General features: G+C 44.0%; 1 protein-coding gene across 4 annotated transcripts in view; it reads left to right on the top strand.

Annotated features, from left to right (window-relative positions):
• Positions 1-20,472, top strand: part of PHF14 (PHD finger protein 14) — a 293,179-nt gene that overhangs the window by 21,670 nt on the left and 251,037 nt on the right. For all 4 annotated transcript variants that reach the window (XM_040352271.1, XM_040352269.1, XM_040352272.1 and 1 more), the window contains 2 exons: positions 2,128-2,272; positions 12,343-12,502. In XM_040352271.1, coding sequence (XP_040208205.1) covers positions 2,128-2,272; positions 12,343-12,502 — 305 coding nt within the window. The remainder of the gene's footprint in view (positions 1-2,127; positions 2,273-12,342; positions 12,503-20,472) is intronic.

The raw sequence follows: 20,472 nt of genomic DNA, 5'->3' as shown, positions 1-20,472 counted from the left end.
CTGATGTTTTAATTGACGGTCACGTGACCGCTATCTTCCAATCAAAAGCTATACTCGAGGAGGAGAGCGGCTGGAAAGAGTAGCGTTAATTGAGGTATTTAGAGGCTTCAATTTACATTGAGAGTGACACAGGAGGAGCGGTGTATGAGAAAGGGCTGGCAGTAATGTTTTCTTAACTTTAAAGTATGCTGGTAGTGCTGTCCCAGGACCCGGAGAGGCAGGGCAGACGGCCTGACACCCCCCCAATCAACGTGTAGCACCCGTGGCGGACTACCCGATCCCCGCCCCTGTTGGTAAAAAAAAATCTATATCGGTGTATAACACGCAGGAACTGTTTACCCCTCTATTTTCAGGGGAAAAAATTGCGTGTTATACGCCTATAAATACGGTCATTTAAACTTCAGCCTGTTCTCACAAATAACAGACGGCTGAATGATTGATTATAAGGAGGGACAGCCCCATCCTCTTTTGCTAGCTCATATGGAACCATCTAGGTCAGTGGTTCTCAACCTCTCTAGTGCTGTGACCCCTTGATAAAATTTCCCAAGTTGTGGGGACCCCTAACAGTAAAATTATTTTTGTAGCGTAGGTTGTCAGCACCCAAGGCAACACAAGTAATTTGCGCTCCCTGTGTCCCTTCCACTCATACAGTATTGAACCCCCTTATGGTACATTTTAGGATGTACCACTCTCTCTTTGTTCTCCCCTTTATCTCTCTCTATCCTAATTTCTTTTATTTCCCCTCATCCGTCTCTCTTGCCGTTTTTCTTGTTCTTTCTCTTATTATTTCTCCCCCTTTTTCTTTGTTTCTCCCCCTTTTTCCTCTCCCTTCCATGTATTTTCTATGTTTATTCCCTCTCTTACTCCTTGGTGGGGGGTAGGGGGAATGGGATGAGTGGCACTGTTGGTGGGGATTAGGGATCAGTGGAAATGCTGGGGGGAGTTCTTATCGGCCAACTTAGGTGTTCTTGATCACGGTCATCTGCTGATCTGAGAACTGTAGTGGGGACTTTTAATGGCAACTATAATCACAGGTAGAGTTACCCACTGTGTCTACGACTTTGTGGTGTCTCACAGCAGTGACACCTATGTGGAAATCAGGAGATAGGGTCTCCTCCAGCCCCTCCCACTTCACATTCCTCACCAGTCAGCTGACCTCTAGCCTCCGCCCCCCAGCCATGTCATAAACTGAATGGACGGCTGCGAAGAGGCTCCAGGGACAGCCCTGCTGGGCGGCTGCAAAAATGCTGGGAGAGCCAGGAACAGCCCAGGATTTGGTGACCCCTGGCAAATCATCATTTGACCCCCGAGGGGTCCCGACCCCCAGGTTGAGAACCACTGATCTAGGTTTTAGTTGAATAGACGATGCAAAAAACAGTGATTAACTTTTTGTATTAGAAGTTATAGAAAGCAAAATTATACAGTGGACCCTGTAATTAAAGAACCTACATTTATTTTTATTTTTACACACACGTCCCTGTTCTGCCTCTCGTGCCCAGAGATCGCTCGCGGCCGGCGGTCACGAGCATCGGCACCCCCGCGATGCAGCAGGCACACGCATGCGCCTGCTAGCCCGCTTAAAGCGACCGGCGTACAGCTACGATGGTTCGCGCAGCAGGGCCAACCTGCCGCAGTAGAACTGCGGCGGCTGGTCCTCAAGCGATTAAAGTATAACTAATGGTCCTTTCACACGGGCGTTCAGTTTTTTTTTAGTTCAGTCACTTTTTTTTGTAAAAAAAAAAAAAACAATCAATTTTTCATCTGTTTAAAAAAAAAAAAAGAATAAGTGACTCAACTGAACTAAAAAACTGAACGCCCGTGTTTTGCTTTTGTGTTACATTTGGGTTGTGGTGCTGAGCTTATCAGTTATACCCATTCTATGCAATATAATAAATATTTTCTTTTTGGTTTAATACCGCTTTTAAATTTAGACATTCAGATTGAAGCTGTTCTTTTCTTTGCACGTATAGGTCTTTCCGCTCCTTCCCGCCCCATTACAGGCTCCCCTCCTGCATATTTTTTAATTTACTGACCTATTTTCTCAGGTCTTCAGGCCATGTGACGCTTTAGGTCTCTTCCATAAAGTTCTAAGCAGCATCCAGAATGATGTAATTTTGCTATTTTCAGGATTCTCTTATTCTGGAGAAGAGTGAGCGGTGGTGTTCTCAGAAGATGGACCATGTGTTAATATGTTGTGTGTGTCTGGGAGATAACAGCGAAGACGCAGATGAAATAATACAGTGTGACAATTGTGGCATAACCGTCCATGAAGGTAAGGGGGAGCTATGCTATCTCTTTGTTGTCATCTCTTCTTGTATATCTGAACCCATAATCATAATACGACCAGTCTACTGTCAATGTTCTTGGGGCAGATGCAAGGCCTGGCTCCTCTTTTCAGCAGGGTTGCCAACAAATTTACAGACATTTTGTAAAAAACTGTGCGTCAATGTCAGTTTCAGGCATTGGCTGCCTGTAAAAACAAAAAATATGGCCACAGGCTGGCTTTGGAACTGTGCATGTCATGTTTCGCTGGTAAAAAAAAAATTGTGGGAGGTTGGCATCAGTGCCATTGTGGTTTTGTGTTTGCTTTGGGCACATTGTATGCAGTTGCAGGGCAGCCCCATTCACTTGAATAGGTTGCGATTGGCGGGCTGGGGCATATAATTCTTGCCACAGCTGCAAAGCAAATTATCACGGCTGGGGCATGCGTACACCACTAGCTGCTGCCTTTGCAGCTAAAGGGGGTAGTGGTTGGGGAGAGGTAAAATGCAGATGTATTGCAGAGGTATACTGAATGGTGGAACCTTGGATTGCGAGCATAATCCGTTCCAGGAGAATGCTTGTAATCCAAAGCACTCGTATATCAAAGGGAGTTTCCCCATAGAAGTCAATGGAAACAAAGATAATTAGTCCAGCATTGACTTCTATGACATGCAATACCGCATGTGGCCAGAGGTGGGGGTGGGCACCGGAGGGGCACTCAAAGAAGGGAGGGGCTTGGAGCAGCAAAGAGGGACCCAAGAGGTGGATGATCCGGGTTGCTCTGTGCAAAACCAACTGCACAGCGGAGGCAAGTATAACATGATTGTTTAAAAAAAAAAAAAAAAAAAAACAAGCCTTTACAATCACTTTAAGTGTGCTCATATGAGTCCTTTCTAAGTAGTAGGGGGGATGCTCTGACTGGAAGAAGACAGAGTTCTGTGTTCTTGCTTAGCAGGAACACAAGATCACCATCTTCCTCTCTCACAAAACGGCGGTCTGCCTTGTTTACATAGGCAGACCGCTGTTCTGCCTCTCCAGAGAATGATCGACGGATTTGGACCTGCTGATTGGCTCCCACTGTGTCCAGTCACAGCCAATGTGGGTTGTCCTGACCCTGAGCACGAAATCGGGTACAGGTATGTGATTTTGCGCAGGAAGGCGGCCCTGCTGCAGTATATCTGTGTGGGGCGGTCCTCAAGTGGTTATAAACTCTTACATATACCCAATGAAGTGACTGGCCTCAGGTGATGCTCGGAGATTAAACAAATCCTCATACATAAGTTGTACCTGTTTTATTTACATCCATTCAAAGTGCTGAATTTACACAGAATCCCTCAGCTCTAACAAGCAGGGGGTGGAGAGCTGAAGTTTAATCAGTGAGGAGAACTCTGAGAGTGGATTGGAGGGAAGGGGGACATACCCCCTGCACACTGGAATGGAGCAGAGGCTGGAGGTCCCTCCCCTGCCACATTTTTTTCTCTTAATGTCAGGAAAATTTGTCAGAAGTGACTCATGCAGATAGCAGAGGAAGGAAGCAGCTGACAGAAATTACACTTAGTGCTTTGGATTGAGACAAGTACACACTATAGAGCAGGGCTTGACAAATTTGCTTGGAATCTAGGAGCCAGCTATAAAAGTTAGGAGCCAGGAACACGCCCCGTCCTGCCGAGCTCGCGTGCAGAAGCGAACGCATATGAAAGCGGTGTTCAAACCACACATGTGAGTTTTTGCCGCGATTGGTAGAGCGAGAGCAATAATTCTATCCCTAGACCTCCTCTAACTCAAAACATGCAACCTGTAGAATTTTTTAAACGTCGCCTATGAAGATTATAAAGGGTAAAAGTTTGTCGCCATTCTGCGAGCGGACGCAATTTTGAAGCGTGACATGTTGGGTATCAATTTAGTTGGCGTAACATTATCTTTCACAATATATAAAATAAAAAATTGGGCTAACTGTACTGTTGTCTTATTTTTTTACTAAAAAAGTGTATTTTTCCCCAAAAAAGTGCGCTTGTAAGACCGCTGCGCAAATACGGTGTGACAGAAAGTATTGCAACAACCGCCATTTTTTTCTCTAGGGTGTTCGAATAAAAAATATATATAATGTTTGGGGGTTCTAAGTAAAATGGAAATTGGCAGGCAGTGAAAACAGGCAGGGGAAGCTCCATTGGCATTGCTGGTTGTCTTGTCATACCAATGGTCACCACACGCCAGGTCGCTAATTCTAGTCGCAAATGCGACCTGTCGCCCGGGGTTTGTCGAACCCTGCTATAGAGGAATATGCTTTGTTCATATTTCATGTCGGAGGTTTACAACCACTTTAAAGCAGACGTAAACCCATCCATAAAACAGTTTCATTTCTGGCATGTGCCGGAAATGTAACACTCCCATTGGTTGTGCTCTCAACCAAACTGTCAAACTATCCAATGACTGGTGTCATAAATGATCACATGTGCAGCATCATGGCAGTTGTAGATTAAACATAGTCAAAGATGGCAGCTTCCTTGGCTGAAAACAATAGGGGGGTTTACTTAATCCTGATGCAGAAGGACAGACAGGTGGTTGGTGTTATCCGCCCTGAGCTGAGGGTGCTCCAGCCTGACACTAGGCTGATGTTCCTGATCTAACAGGAAATACATCTGAATAACAGCTCAATCAGCTGTCCCTGAGAGAGGCTGTATACCGGCGTATAAGCCTAAGCACCTAATTTTACCACAAAAAACTGGGAAAACCCATTGACTCGAGTATAAGCCATGGGTGTCCATCTGCATGCCTCACTGTGTACATGTCCATGCCTGACTGTGTCCCTGCCTGACTGTGTCCCTGCCTGACTGTGTCCCTGCCTGACTGTGTCCCTGCCTGACTGTGTCCCTGCCTGACTGTGTCGCTGCCTGACTGTGTCGCTGCCTGACTGTGTCGCTGCCTGACTGTGTCGCTGCCTGACTGTGTCGCTGCCTGACTGTGTCGCTGCCTGACTGTGTCGCTGCCTGACTGTGTCGCTGCCTGACTGTGTCGCTGCCTGACTGTGTCGCTGCCTGACTGTGTCGCTGCCTGACTGTGTCGCTGCCTGACTGTGTCGCTGCCTGACTGTGTCGCTGCCTGACTGTGTCGCTGCCTGACTGTGTCGCTGCCTGACTGTGTCGCTGCCTGACTGTGTCGCTGCCTGACTGTGTCGCTGCCTGACTGTGTCGCTGCCTGACTGTGTCGCTGCCTGACTGTGCCCATGACTAGACTGATGTTTAACATGACAGTCTATGGAAGGGGTTCCCGGCTTTGAAAAATCGTTGCTCCCCATACAATAAAACTTTGCACACTTGTAGAGGACGAGTGGGGCTACATGTGTGTCACATTTGGGGTCCAGGAGATCAGGAGCATAAAGGTGACTCGAATATAAGCTGAGGAGGGCATTTTCAGCACAAAATTTTTTGCTTAAGAACTCGGCTTATACTCGAGTATATACGGTATATCTAGTATTGTAAAAACCTGTTTCTGATTGGTTCTCTTTAACTTCTTGCGCCTGGTTTAATATGGTTGATAAATCGGTCCTCTAGGTGAAGGGCCTCTGCCTCCCCCCGTCACTCACAATAATGTGTTTGTGCCAAGTTGCTGCAGTCGGCGAGCAGCGGCGGAGGAACCCCGGAGGAGTTGTCATTATTGGCGACATTTTGATTGTAGCGTGTCTGCGGAAATTTGTCTTCTACATATTATAGATGATGACAGGGCTCCCCATCTTCTCTGCTTGCTGCCTTTTTATCCTTGAAAAGCTAACATATTTTTCTGGATTAAAATGCTGCTTTTAGGGGTGCGGAGTTGGCATATTAGAAGACAAGCAGCGCTGTTAATGGGAAATGCCGCCCTGCAATAGGCAGACAGTTTCATGCCAAAGCCGGGCTCCAGCTGACTACACTGTAGAAATACTTATACTGTATATGATTTGTCTCAAGGTTTGTGATTCTGTTTAGCCAGGATTGTGACCCAACACTCCCGTCCCCAGCTAAACCGCCTGGACAGATTCTTGATGTTCTCACTGCGACCTTCCTCAAAAATTACAGGTTCCGCTTAAAGTGTTATCAAACCCACAACAGTAAAGCATGTTTGTTATACTTACTGTGGAAACTAAGGGGTTAATCCTCTGCATTGTGTAAAAAGGCTGTTTGAGCTGTCTTCTCTGATCCTCCTTCTTCCACAATCCCCAATCTGCTGATAGAACAGAACCTTGGAGGCACTCTGCACATGCTCAGTTTGGTGTGTATTGCTGGAGAGTTTTTTTTTTTTTTCTTGGGAGGTTACATGTGATCAGCACAGAGCCAGTCAGCAGTCTAGACACAAGGGGCCATATTCTGAGTAAAGTTACGATGGAGTATCTCAGGATACTCCATCGTATCTCTCTTTTTTGGCCCGTGTATCTATGCGACTGATTCTTAGAATCATTTTCGCATAGATACACTGAAGATTCGACATGTGTAAGTCACTTACACTGTCGGATCTTAAATGTAATTACTCCACCGGCCGCTAGGTGGCATTTACGTTCAGGTCTCATTTGTTTAATGCAAATGAGCCTGATACGCCGATTCCCGAACGAATTCGCGTCGCGTAACCGTCGCTTACGTCGTTTGCGTAAGCGTAAACTTACCCCTGCTATATGAAAGGTAAGTTTACGCAAGTCCCACGTAGGCCATGTTAAGTATGGCGTCGGGTCCGCGTCGTGTTTTCCCGTCGGGTACGTCGTTTTACTAAGTCGTTCTTGAATACGACTTTACGTCAATGACGCACACGTCGGCGTCATTGACGTTTTACGCCGAAAACTGGAGCATGCGCACTGGGCTATTTTAAGCCTGGCGCATGCGCAGTTCGTTAGAATCGGGGGCGCGCTTAATTTAAATACAAGCCGCCCCCTTGGATATACGCGGGGATACGCCGGGCCATTTACACTCCGCCGTCCCAAACTACGGAGCAAGTGTTTGGGGAATACAGCACTTGCTCCTGTAGGTTGGGGCGGCGGAGTGTAAATGGCTTACACGCCGCCCGCCTAGAATCTTAGAGAATATGGCCCATGGTCCTGGATCCTGATAGGACAGCTAGTGCAGTGTGAAAACTCCTCCCACAAGCTTTAACCAGACACTAATAGAAGTCTCAAGACTGCTATATACTGCTGATGAGAAAGGGTATTTAGGAGTTTATATTTACTAAAATGCATCCCCACGCTTTGTGTATTGTGGAAAACCAGATATAGTGAATGCAGAGTCCTGTGTTTACTAACACTTTAACCACTTGCCAACTGCGTAGGGCAGATATACTGCGGCGCAATGGCTCTCCTGGGCGAAATCCCATACGGGTTAAGTCCTACCTGCTTTTGGCCACCAAAAGGCGCGTGACCCGATGTGAGTGGCTGGCGGACGCGATCGCGTTCACGAGCGCTAGCACGGAGATTTGTGTGTGTAAATGCACAAATCCCTGTGCTGTCAGAGGAGAGGAACCATATCGTTTGTTCCTAGTAAGTAGGAAAAACAATATGGCTCCTCTCCTAGTCACTCCCATCCCCACACAGTTAGATCATGTTGAGGGAACGCACGTTTAACCCCTTGATCGCCCCTATTGTTAACCCCTTCCTTGCCAGTGACATTTACACAGTAATCAGTGCAATGGTCCCAAAAAAGTGTCAAAATTCTCAGATCTGTCCATTGCGATGTCGCAGTACCAAAATTGACGCTCTTTTTTTGTTTATAGCGCAAAAAATAGAAACCGTAGAGGTGATCAAATACCACCAAAAGAAAGCTCTATTTGTGGGGAAAAAAAGGACATCTTTTTTTTTTTTTTAACAAGAAAAAGGATATCAGTTTTATTTGGGTACAGTGTCGCACAACCGCGCAATTGTCAGTTAAAGTAACGCAGTGCCGTATCACAAAAAAAAGGGGGTGAAACTTTCCGGAGCTGAAGTGGTTAAAGTGTTATTAGACCCAGCACCCTGCATTTACTGTATCTGGTCTCTCACTGTACACAGAATATGAAAATGCAATTATTTTAGTAAATATAAACTGCTAAATACCTTTTCTGATCAGCAGTCTTTTGACTTCTATCAGTGTCTGGTTAAAGCTTGTAGGAGGCGTTTTTCATTCTCCTCTGACTCTTCTATGAGGCTGCAGGACCCCTGACCCTCTGTTTTGAAAGTGCTGATTGGCCCTGTGCTGATTTCATGCACCCTCCCAAGAAAAAAAAAACCTCTTTAGTAGAGCTGCACGATTCTGGTCAAAATGAGAATCACGATTCTTTTGCTTAGACTAAAGATCACGATTCTCTCACGATTCTCAAAAACTGAATGCCTGAACCCCCCCCCCCCCAAAAAAATAAATTAATAAACCTGTGATTTATCTGAAAATATGAATATATAAAAATCGGACCAGTGATATGTCTATAATGTTAAAGACCATATAACTCCTATGAAAAAACTTTGATTCTGCTTTTTTCATAGGAGTTATATGGTCTTTAACATTGTAGACATATCACTGGTCTCTTTTTTATACATCAGAAGCAGTACCGCCAGCAACCATTGGGTGGCGCATGGATACACACAGTTGTACAAAACTGTGAGAAAGATTAATACATCAGAAGCAGTACCGCCGGCAACCACTGGGTGGCGCATGGATACACACTACAGTTGTACAGATCTGCAAGAGAAGCCCAGGCATCCATCCAGCGGCGCAGGCTGCTGACGTCGGTTCCGATGTCGGCGCCATTCTCATTCCACGCTGGTTACGTGGAACTGGCCGTCAAAAAAAAAAAAAAAACTTGATTTGAATCGTAAATCTCGTTTTTTTTAATTAAAAAATCGCTGATTTTTTGAGGGGAAAATCGCCCAGCCCTACCCTAGGGTTCCACAAGTATACTTTACTGCATATACAGACTGATTTTACTGTTGTGGGTTTAGTAACACTTGAAGCCTGCTAGTAAAACGTTGGTTATACCAGTAGCCTTACAGTTGCCCATTAAACACATGACTGGGGTAGATTCAGGTACATTTGCCCTTTTTTTACGTAGGCGCAGGGCACCGTTTTTGCCCTGCGCCCCCGCAAATTTTCTGCGCTACCCGCGATTCACGGAGCAGTAGCTCCGTAAATTGCGTGGGCGCTTCGGAAAAATGCCCGGCGTAAGCGCGCGCAATTTAAATGATCCCGTAGGGGGCGGGAATCATTTAAATTAGGCGCGTTCCCGCGCCGAGCGTAGTGCTGGTTACGCAGGCGCAATTGCTACCTGAATCTACCCCACTGTGTACATTTTCTGTTACCATTTTGAAGCAGCAGATCGTTCTGTACCCATTTTTGTTTTGTAAAACCAATTACAATGGTAAAAAAAAAAATCACAACGTGTAATTTCAAATTGCAGTTGAATAAAGAAAGTTTATGTCCTGAAAAAAATTAATATCAAAAGAGTTCAATTTATCCATTCATGTTTCATTTCTTTTATTGGATGTTAATACTTTCCAATTACTTTTCTGTTTGTTGTTTTGTACTGGAGAGGAAAATAAATGCTTTTCAACCTCCAACCTGTTTGTGTCTGATATGTGCTCTGGTTTTGTTTTGGGGGGAAAAAAATTGCCTAATTTAAAGCCGAGCTCAGATATTAACGCTGAGCTCTGGGCCCTCATATCCTACCAAGGTTTAAGTAGTTATATTTTATTTAATTATCATATCATTATATATTTTATTTAATTATATTTCAAGTCTATGAGAAGGCCAGCCTGCTTGAAGTGGGTCAGAAAGAGGTCAGATGAATTTGTCATTGAATTCTAAATGTTCTCAGGAGCATCTCAAACTGACCTCTTCAACTCAAGACCCATTTCACACTTGTGTGACTTGTCCTGCAACTTGGGACTGCAAGGTCGCATGAAAAGTCGTACCCCATGATTTCCAATGAGTACCGTTCATATCTTTGTGACTTTGACCACTTGCTTACTGGGCACATATACCCCCCTTCCTGCCCAGGTGAAATTTCAGCTTCTGGCACTGCGTCGCTTTAACTGAAATTGCGCGGTCGTGCGACGTGGCTCCCAAACAAAATTGGCGTCCTTTTTTCCCCACAAATAGAGCTTTCTTTTGGTGGTATTTGATCACCTCTGTGGTTTTTATTTTTTGCGCTATAAACAAAAATAGAGCGCCAATTTTGAAAAAAATGCAATATTTTTTACTTTTTGCTATAATAAATATCCCCCAAAAATATATAAAAAAACATTTATTTTTCCTCGTTTTAGGCCGATACATATTCTTCTACCTATTTTTGGTAAAAAAAATCGTAATAAGCGTTTATCGGTTGGTTTGCGCAAAATTTATAGCGTTTACAAAATAGGGGATAGTTTTATTGCATTTTTAGTTTTTTTATACTATTAATGGTGGTGATCAGCGTTTTTTTTCGTGACTGCGAAATTATGGCGGACACATCGGACAATTTTGACACATTTTTGGGACCATTGTCATTTTCACAGCAAAAAATGCATTTAAAATGCATTGTTTACTGTGAAAATGACAATTGCAGTTTGGGAGTTAACCACAGGGGGCGCTGATGGGATTATGTGTGACCTCATCTGTGTTTACAACTGTAGGGGGTGTGACGTCATCAATTGTGTATCCCTATAAAAGGGATCACGCGATCGATGACAGTGCCACAGTGAAGAACGGGGAAGCTGTGTTTACACACAGCTGTCCCCGCTCTTCAGCTCCGGGGACCGATCACGGGACTCCAGCGGCGATCGGGTCCGCGAGTCCCGCGGTCACGGACCTTCGGGCCGGGTCGCTGGTGCGCGCGCCCGCGACCCACTGCTGGGCGTTATACAATCACGTACAGGTACGTGATTGTGCACAGCCGTGCCATTCTGCCAATGTATATCGGCGTTAGGCGGTACTTAAGTGCTTAATTATATTTCAAGTCTATGAGAAGGCCAGCCTGCTTGACGTGGGTCAGAAAGAGGTCACATGAACTTGTCATTGAATTCTAAATGTTGAATGAATGAATGAATGAATGAAAAACTTATAAAGCGCGGCGCATGCGAACTGAATCGCTTCTGGGCGCTAATGTTCTCAGAAGCATCTCAAACTGACATCTACAACCTAAGACCCATTTCACACTTGTGTGACTTGTCCTGCAACTTGGGACTGCAAAGTCGCATGAAAAGTCGTACCCCATGATTTCCAATGAGTACCGTTCATATCTTTGTGACTTTAAAGTAGTCCCTAAACTACTTTGGTCCAACTTTGATGCGACTTGAGGTCCGTAGACCTCAAGATTACACAGGCATTGCTTCAAGCCGCAGCAAAGTCACATGACTTTCAGGTCGCACAAGTGTGAAAAGGGCCTAAATGTCACTCAGGCTGAGAATCCCCAACAGGAAACAAATTAGAACAGGTAGATTTGTGAAAGTGTAACTGCAGTATAAAACCTGACAGAGGGCCTGACCCTTCCGACTTTGTTAAAGAGATCCCTTGTCCGCCCATCCGCAGTCATTGAGACAAAAAGGTAAGCTCAATCCTTTTCACTGGGATCACAGATATCTATAGAAACCCAATGTGGAGTCTAACACTTACCCATTCTATATAAAGCAAAAATAATGAACCTGGGGACTATTCTCATGTGCACCAATGAGCTAACTGGGCCCCAACACTACCCGGTTGAAGAGTTAAAACTAAAGACTGTCCCTTTATGGCTGCTACACAGAGACCTTCACCTATTGCTTATGCTAAGAGGCACCACTTCAGAGACATTGCACCGTATCCTAGCCTTTCTCTTAGAGTACAGTTTAGACTAGTTATATTATTGATATACACAATGCAGATAATGCTTACTGTATATGCACTGCTTATTGTAATTCACAACTCAGTTAAAGGTATCTACACTTGTGTTCCTATACGTGCTTGCAGTAACTTTCACTCAACCAGGTGTGTCAGGAGGGCAGAGGTCATACTTAGAGTTGAGGAGCAGAACAGCCCAAGTGGCCAAGCGGCTCCTTCGGGGGTAGCGCATTACATAGTGTATTTGGTGTGGTGTTTCTTTTTGTCAATGCTTTGTAATAATTTATATGTCTCCTCCTTCTAGGCTGTTATGGTGTAGATGGAGAAAGTGACTCCATTATGAGTTCGGCCTCGGAGAACTCCACCGAACCCTGGTTCTGTGATGCTTGTAAGTGTGGAGTGACCCCCAGCTGTGAGCTCTGTCCCAACCAAGATGGTATCTTCAAGGAGACCGATGCTGGACGGTAAGATGCCCATTTATGACACTCAGCTTTACTCCTATGAGGTGTGATCTTCCTTCTCTGCCGCAGAGCATAGTTAAAGCGGAGTTCCACCTAAAAGTGGAACTTCCGCTTCACGGATCGACCCCCAACGAAAAGGTGCCAATTGTGGCATTGGTGCCATACTCAAGTGAATCCTAAGTGGTATTCAACTGTGTTGTACCGTAAATGTTGTATTATACATTGATATGTATTGATGCAAGGTTTATTTGTTATTTCTTCTTCTTGACCAACGTTAAATAATGCCCTTGCTATAGGTTTAGGTCATTGTGTACCTCATGAAGCCTGGCTGAAAATCTCCCAGAGATAGCATAAACCTGTCCTGCCTTGCTTCTAAGGATGAGCTCAGGCGTAGTCGTAATTCCACGTGCCCACACCCGCCAGGAAGCTGACACTCTGCAGCGCTAATTACAGGTAGTGAGCCCTTTCCTGATCTGCGCAGCAGCGAATCGGGAAATGTCCCACTGCCTGTGATTAGTGCTGCGCAGTATCAGCTTCCTGGTGGGCGCGGGTACGTGGAGTTGCGAACACGCCTGAGCTCATACTTACTTGCTTCAAGCGTGTTGCAAGGACACTGCCGGCCCATTCAAACCCCCTTGTGCTCTCTCCTCTTTGACACAATAGCTCTGAGCTAAGTGATAATTTGATGGAGGAGTTGGTGGACCACAAGGTAGAGTTTTGAAATGAGATAAAATATGGATTTATAGATTTGCAAATCATTGCATTCAGTTTTTATGTGGATTTTACACAGCGTCCCAACTTTTTTTTGGAACTGGGGTCGTAAACAAATGGTAAAGTAGCACCTTTCTAATTATCCATTGGTCCTGGCTTGAGTTCAGCTTCAAGTATTTGACAGTCAGTAGTGCCAGTGCTGTTAACGTGTGTGCATATTGTAGATTCATTACCTTCCTAGCAGTATAGTCTTATACTTTGTAAGCCATTGATCAATGCAGGCATCCGTGGGGGCACACTGACAGGGGGAAGCCCATGTGATCATGGAGAAACTTGACCACCTGCAACCAATATTCTTGGAGGGCGGGCAAGACCATATTAAATGATATAAGGTGCCTCTGGGGTTTCTGCATCTAGGGCAGGCTAAGCTGGGACCTGGGTTACATTTGGAAAGGCGAGATGGGGGTAAGGTAGGACCTAGGGAGGATGTAGAGGCGTGTGAGGCGATCTGACAGTTTAGGGGACGCCTTCTTACAGGACTCCAGCACCCCCCCCCCCACTCTCCATCCTCTATCACCCCCAGGTCTGTCTCCCACTTAGTTTTCAACTGATAAGCATGAGTGGTGGCTGAGGGCAGCAAGAGGTGGTTGTATAGGAAGGAGATTCATTTCTTGGGGTCCTTGCCAAGGACCACATCGGCCAGGAGCACCAACTCCAGTCTAGGAATGGAGTCACTAAATTGGGAGTGGAGAGCGTGACAGACCTGCAGGTAGAGGAAGAGCATGTGGTTAGGAAGGTCAAATTAGTCTGAGGGCCTGGAACAACCTGACCATACCATTGGCTATGAGCTGTGACAAGTATATGATGCCCCTAGCAACCCATATGTCTTGGCCAGGAATAGTCAACAGTTCAGGCAGTTGAGGGTTGTCCCATAGTGGTGTATGGGCATAGAAGGGGGAAGCCTTAGTGATGGTTAGTGCCAGTTAGACATTTTAATTTCCAAGTGATCAGCGACTTATAACAGGACTGCAACATTGCAGTGGACGTTCCGACACTCACTGACACTTTTTGGAGACCAACGACACTAACACAGTGGTCAAAAATATGCACTGTCACTGTACTAATGGGGTTTACTGTGTGCCTAGCCAGTGTTTATCTGTATTGTGTGAGGTGATTTTACTAGGGGAAGAGGTGGAATTCCAAACTTCATCCCTTCCCTTCTGTTAGAACGGCGATCTGCCATGTTTACATAGGGAGACCGTCATTTTACCTCTCTGTCAGATGATTGGCAGGTGCTGGTGGACATCGTCCATTGTTTTCTGGAAATTTTATAGATGGGCAACTCCTATCCTCACATTGATTAGTAACTCCAAATTAATAATGACTGTTGTCCTCGCTTCGAATTCTCAGTCACCTGTAAATCCCCTCCTTTTTTTTTTTTTAATTCTTTATTTTATAACTTTTTCACTCTTCGTTTCTCATTTTACAAACATAAATAGCTACACTTTAACACTTTTCTTTAGACATTTTCTCATTAATCATTGTGCCTCTTAAATCCCCTCCTGGCTGACTCGCCAACTGTTTTGGAAATGTTATAGATGGGCAACTTCTATCCTTATATTGATTAGTGGTTCCAAATTAATAACTACTGGTGTAGGGAACAGAAACAAGGATTGAGAATAACTCTCAAAGAAAAAGCAAACTTTGTGGGCACATCAAGAGGCAGTTATATGAAAAAATGAGTATCTTTATTCCAAAAAAGATTAAAAAAACATAACATTTAGACAACACCCTATTGTTTGACGAGGTCAACAGCTACCCAATACTACAAGCATAAAGGTCGGATCCTTTAATATGTGAATGAGAAATTCATAGATATGATATTTAGGTCTATATAAGTAGATCTTGTCCAACAAATCCTCCACACTTGCTTGTCAACGCGTTTCACAATGTAGTCGCTTCTTCAGGACATACTTGGTAGGTGCTGATGGGCCTTAAATCAAAGTATAGGGGGACACCACACATCACAGTTTACGACTTAAAGACAATCTTGTCAGGGACTAAGTTTAGTTGTTCAACAATGGTCAATATATGTATATGACCCCCTTGTGAAGAGGTAGACAAAGAGGCGTATGCAGCCTCCACAGGAACCACGATCACAGATGATTCCAATAGAAATCGGTTATGTAAACTGGTTGAAGCCCAAAACGGGGAAGAAAGGACCACAAAAATTCAGCCAACAATCAGAGGTAGGCATCAAAAGTATAGGAAAAAGTAAAAACGGCGCTTATTATGAATAATAAACAATCAGAACATTAAAAAATGCTCTAAAATGAAATTAATTTGATTATAGGGAAGGCAGCAGCTTGCGTGCGATACACAGAAGCAAAAAGTAAAAAAAGATTAAAGCTGCACCACTGAACCAAGCATAAAGTCCACTGAAGTGTTATGCCGCGTACACACGATCGGTCAATCCGATGAGATCGGTCTGATGGACCGTTTTCATCAGACCAAACCGATCGTGTGTAGGCCCCATCGGTTATTTATCCATCGGTTAAAAAATGTGAAACTTGTTTTAAAATTAACCGATGGATACCTAACCGATAGAAAAAAAAAAAAACGATCGTTTGTAGGCACGTCCATCGGTTAAAAATCCACGCATGTTAAGAATCAAGTAGACGCATGCTTGGAAGCATTGAACCTCATTTTTTTTTCTGCACGTCGTTGTGTTTTACGTCACCGCGTTCTGACACGATCGGTTTTTTAACTGATGGTGTGTAAGCACGACTGACCATCAGTCAGCTTCATCGGTTAACTGATGGAAAAATCCATCAGACAGTTCTCATCGGATTGACCGATCGTGTGTACAGGGCATTAAACTATGTGTATATAGTCCAAAAGTACACCATTCAATGCGTGCACAAATAGTCGATCTTAAAATATGTACTCCAAAACTTCACATCTCAGTGACTTCACAGATGTTCCACACTTTAAGTGAAGACCCACCACTGAGTATCAAAGCCGCTTACCAAAGGGCAAGCTCGATTCAGCAGTCGGCTATAGCCCAGCCGTGGCCTTTGAAAGCTGAAGTAGACTCACAGGGTAGAAGTTCCCGGAAATGGCTTCCTCCGTATTCATAAACTCCACCAAATGGACATATGCGGAAAGAAGGTGCACCATAGCATAATTCCGTATAACTTGTTTATTTAAAAAAAGTAAGTGGTACTTACAAGAAGCAGATAAAATTGTAGATGTAAAAACAGATGCCGGCCGGCAGCAAATGGAGCCCTTCCTCACATCGGCGTGGTGACGTCATTGCGCGTCCACCCAAACGTGTTTCGTCATCAAACAGACGTTTTCAATGGGATAGGGCACATACAAAAGTATAGTGTGTATCTCTTTAGAGTAGTACTCTTATAGTGTGTTCATCAATTGGGATTAGCTCTCATCAATGGGTAAAAAAGCCTCAGAGTAGGATATAAATTGTTCCTCGTTTTTAGGCATTTGCTGCTAAAGCTGGACCCACATACCCTCAAACGGGTGAAGGCAACTTTCCTCCCTGCTCTGGATAGCACACGTGTCCCCGCAGATTCTCCATAGTCTCACTGAAAACAAATGGTTTCTATTGGATGTTGAAGAAATCTCAGCAACCCTGAGCCCAGGTAGCCTCACCTTTGATCGAGGCTTGGTGGATTCCTGTAGCAATCTTCATGCTTGAAACAGAAGAGGGTTTTTAGGTTAAAACTTTGCTCTTCTAACCCCAGATTTTCCTGTAGAAATACTTTTGATTTCTAGTTAACCTCAGTAGAACACATAGCTCCATGCAGGCCCATTTTCTTGTTTGCATGTCACCAGGCAGCACTTTTTATGAAAGCATAAGTCACGGATTCCGTTCCTCTATTGCTGTCTGATTTAACATCTGTCATCCTCGCCGTAAGTGAAATGGATGAGAAAGTAAAAAGGGGGATTATTCTTCTCTGATTACCCAATTTGTCTTAATTACAAGATTTTGGACCGCGTGCCACCAAAACAAGCGAGAGAAGGAACAGCTGAAGTCGCATCTGCGCTCAGATTTGGAAGACGCTTCCCGTTTTCCTCATTTAAGAAAGTCACAAGCTGCAGGTTTTCTCTGAGGCGGCCAAAACAAAAGGAAGAGAACTCTCGGCCACTTTATAGACGGCAGAAGCAGATGTGGGGACCTCCGTTTGGTCCATTGAAAGTTTGCTAAACTTCATTTTAAACTGTGCAATTATCTGTAATCTCCGTTTTTTAATAAAGTTTAACTAAAGGCAAAACTTCGTTTTGAACAGACTGGAGAGGGATTAGAACACCTGTCAGTTTTTATTGCTGTCTGTGTTCCCTTTAACCACTTAAGACCCAGGCCTTTAGGCAGCTTAAGGACCAGGCCCTTTTTGCGATTCGGCACTGCGTCGCTTTAACTGACAATTGCGCGGTCATACGACGTGGCTCCCAAACAAAATTGGCGTCCTTTTTTCCCCACAAATAGAGCTTTCTTTTGGTGGTATTTGATCACCTCTGCGGTTTTTATTTTTTGCGCTATAAACAAAAATAGAGCAAGAATTTTGAAAAAAAATTCAATATTTTTTACTTTTTGCTATAATAAATATCCCCCAAAAATATATAAAAAAAATATTTGTTTCCTCAGTTTAGGCCAATACGTATTCTTCTACCTATTTTTGGTAAAAAAAATTGCAATAAGCGTTTATCTATTGGTTTGCGCAAAATTTATAGCGTTTACAAGATAGGGGATAGTTTTATTGCATTTTTATAAAAAAATTTTTTTTTTACTACTACAGCGATTTTTTTCGTGACTGCGACATTATGGCGGACAATTTTGACACATTTTTGGGACCATTGTCATTTTCACAGCAAAAAATGCATTAAAAATGCATTGTTTACTGTGAAAATGCCAATTGCAGTTTGGGAGTTAACCACAAGGGGGTGTTGAAGGGGTTAAGTGTGACCTCATTTGTGTTTCTAACTGTAGGGGGGTGTGGCTGTAGGTCTGACGTCATTGATTGTGATTCCCTATATAAGGGAACACACGATCGATGACGGCACCACAGTGAAGAATGGGGAAGCTGTGTTTACACACACCTCTCCCCGTTCTTCAGCTCCAGGGACCGATCGCGGGACTCCAGTGGCGATCGGGTCCGTGAGTCCTGCGGTCACGGAGCTTCGGACCGCGCCCGCGACCGGGCATTTAAAGAGGACGTACCTGTACGTGCTTGTGCCCAGCTGTGCCATTCTGCCGACGTATATGTGCAGGAGGCGGTCCTTAAGTGGGTTAAGGAGAGTCACCCTCTCTATCTGTCCTGTTTACGGATTCTCTCGAAAGTAAAAAAAAACAAAATCCCAAATTTAGGTTTGTCCCCAGAACGGTTATAAAGTGGAAATATGCCAAAAGGGACACTAGTTCTGATGACCCTGGTGACAATCTAGGATACAACAAAAAATAAATAACCAATCTGACAGGAGTTATAACTCCTTTACTTTATCCAAAATTTGCAAAAACATATCTGCCTTTATTTATACATTATCTACCTCCCATTCGTCATACGTATATACAGTGCCTTGAAAAAGTATTCATACCCCTTGAAATTTTCCACATTTTGTCATGTTAGAACCAAAAACGTATTGGGATTTTATGTGATAGACCAACACAAAGTAGCACATAATTGTGAAGTGGAAGGAAAATGATAAATGTTTTTCATTTTTTTTTTTTACAAATATGTGAAAAGTGTGGGGAGTGCATTTGTATTCAGCCCCCCCGGAGTCAATACTTTGTAGAACCTCCTTTCTCTGCAATTACAGCTGACAGTCTTTTTGGGGATGTCTCTACCAGCTTTGCACATCTAGAGAGGGACATGTTTCCCCATTCTGCTTTGAAAAATAGCTCAAGCTCTGTCAGATTGGACGGAGAGCGTCTGTGAAAAGCAATTTTCAAGTCTTGCCACAGATTCTTAATTGGATTTAGGTCTGGACTGTGACTGGGCCATTCTAACACATGAATATGCTTTGATCTAAACCATTCCATTGTAGCTCTGGCTGTATGTTTAGGGTGGTTGTCCTGCTGGAAGGTGAACCTTCGCCCCAGTCTCAAGTCTTTTGCAGACTCTAACAGGTTTTCCTCTAAGATTGCCCTGTATTTGGCCTCATCCATCTTCTTATCAACTCTGACCAGCTTCCCTGTCGAAGAAAAGCATCCCCACAACATGATGCTGCCACCGCCATGTTTCACAGTGGGGATGGTGTGTTCAGAGCGATGTGCAGTGTTAATTTTCTGCCACACATAGCTCAATGTTGGTCTCATCTGACCAGAGCACCTTCTTCTACATGTTTGCTGTGTCCCTCACATGGCTTCTTACAACTGCATACAGGATTTCTTATGGCTTTCTTTCACCAATGTCTTTCTTCTTGCCACTCTTCCATAAAGGACAGATTTGTGGAGAGCACAACTAGTAGTTGTCCTGTGGACAGATTCTCCCACCTGAGCTGTGGATCTCTGCAGCTCCTCCAGAGTTACCATGCCCGGCCTGTCAGTTAAGGTGGATGGCCATGTCTTGGTAGGTTTGCAGTTGTGCCATACTCCTCCATTTTCAGATGATGGATTGAACAGAGCTCTGTGAGATGTTCAAAGCTTGGGATAATTGTTTTATAACCTAACCCTGCTTTAAACTTCTCCACAACTTTATCCCTGACCTGTCTGGTGTGTTCCTTGGCCTTCATGATGCTGTTTGTTCACTAAGGTTCTCTAACAAACCTCTGAGGGCTTCTCAGAACAGCTGCATTTATACTGAGATTATAATTGCACACAGGTGTACACAAAGGCAATTGGTTCTATTAGATTTTAGTTAGGGGTATCAGAGTAAAGGGGGCTGAATACAAATGCATGCTAGAGCTGGCCTTTTTTTTTTTTTTCCATAAAAAAAATCTGCGTTTTTTTTCCTTTAGAAAAAAATCGATTTACAATTCAAATTTTTTTTTTTAATGATGGACACCGCGCCGATCCTGAGGAGCTGCGGGCAGGTGTTTTTAGGCGAAGCCGCGGCCTCGTCTAAAAACTCCTACCGTATCAGCGCCGATCCTGAGGAAAAAAAATCGAACAAAACGAGTTTCTGAAAATATGAATCGATTTGACCCACCAACTCGATTTTTAAATTGAATCAATTTTTTTCCCAGCCTAATGTACGCCGCGCTTTTCAGATATTTATGTGTAAAAGATTGTGAAAACCATTTAT

Source organism: Rana temporaria, chromosome 5, assembly GCF_905171775.1.
Source record: "Rana temporaria chromosome 5, aRanTem1.1, whole genome shotgun sequence".
NCBI classification, from domain to species: Eukaryota; Metazoa; Chordata; class Amphibia; order Anura; family Ranidae; genus Rana; species Rana temporaria.
This window is presented reverse-complemented; position numbering and strand designations above follow the sequence as displayed.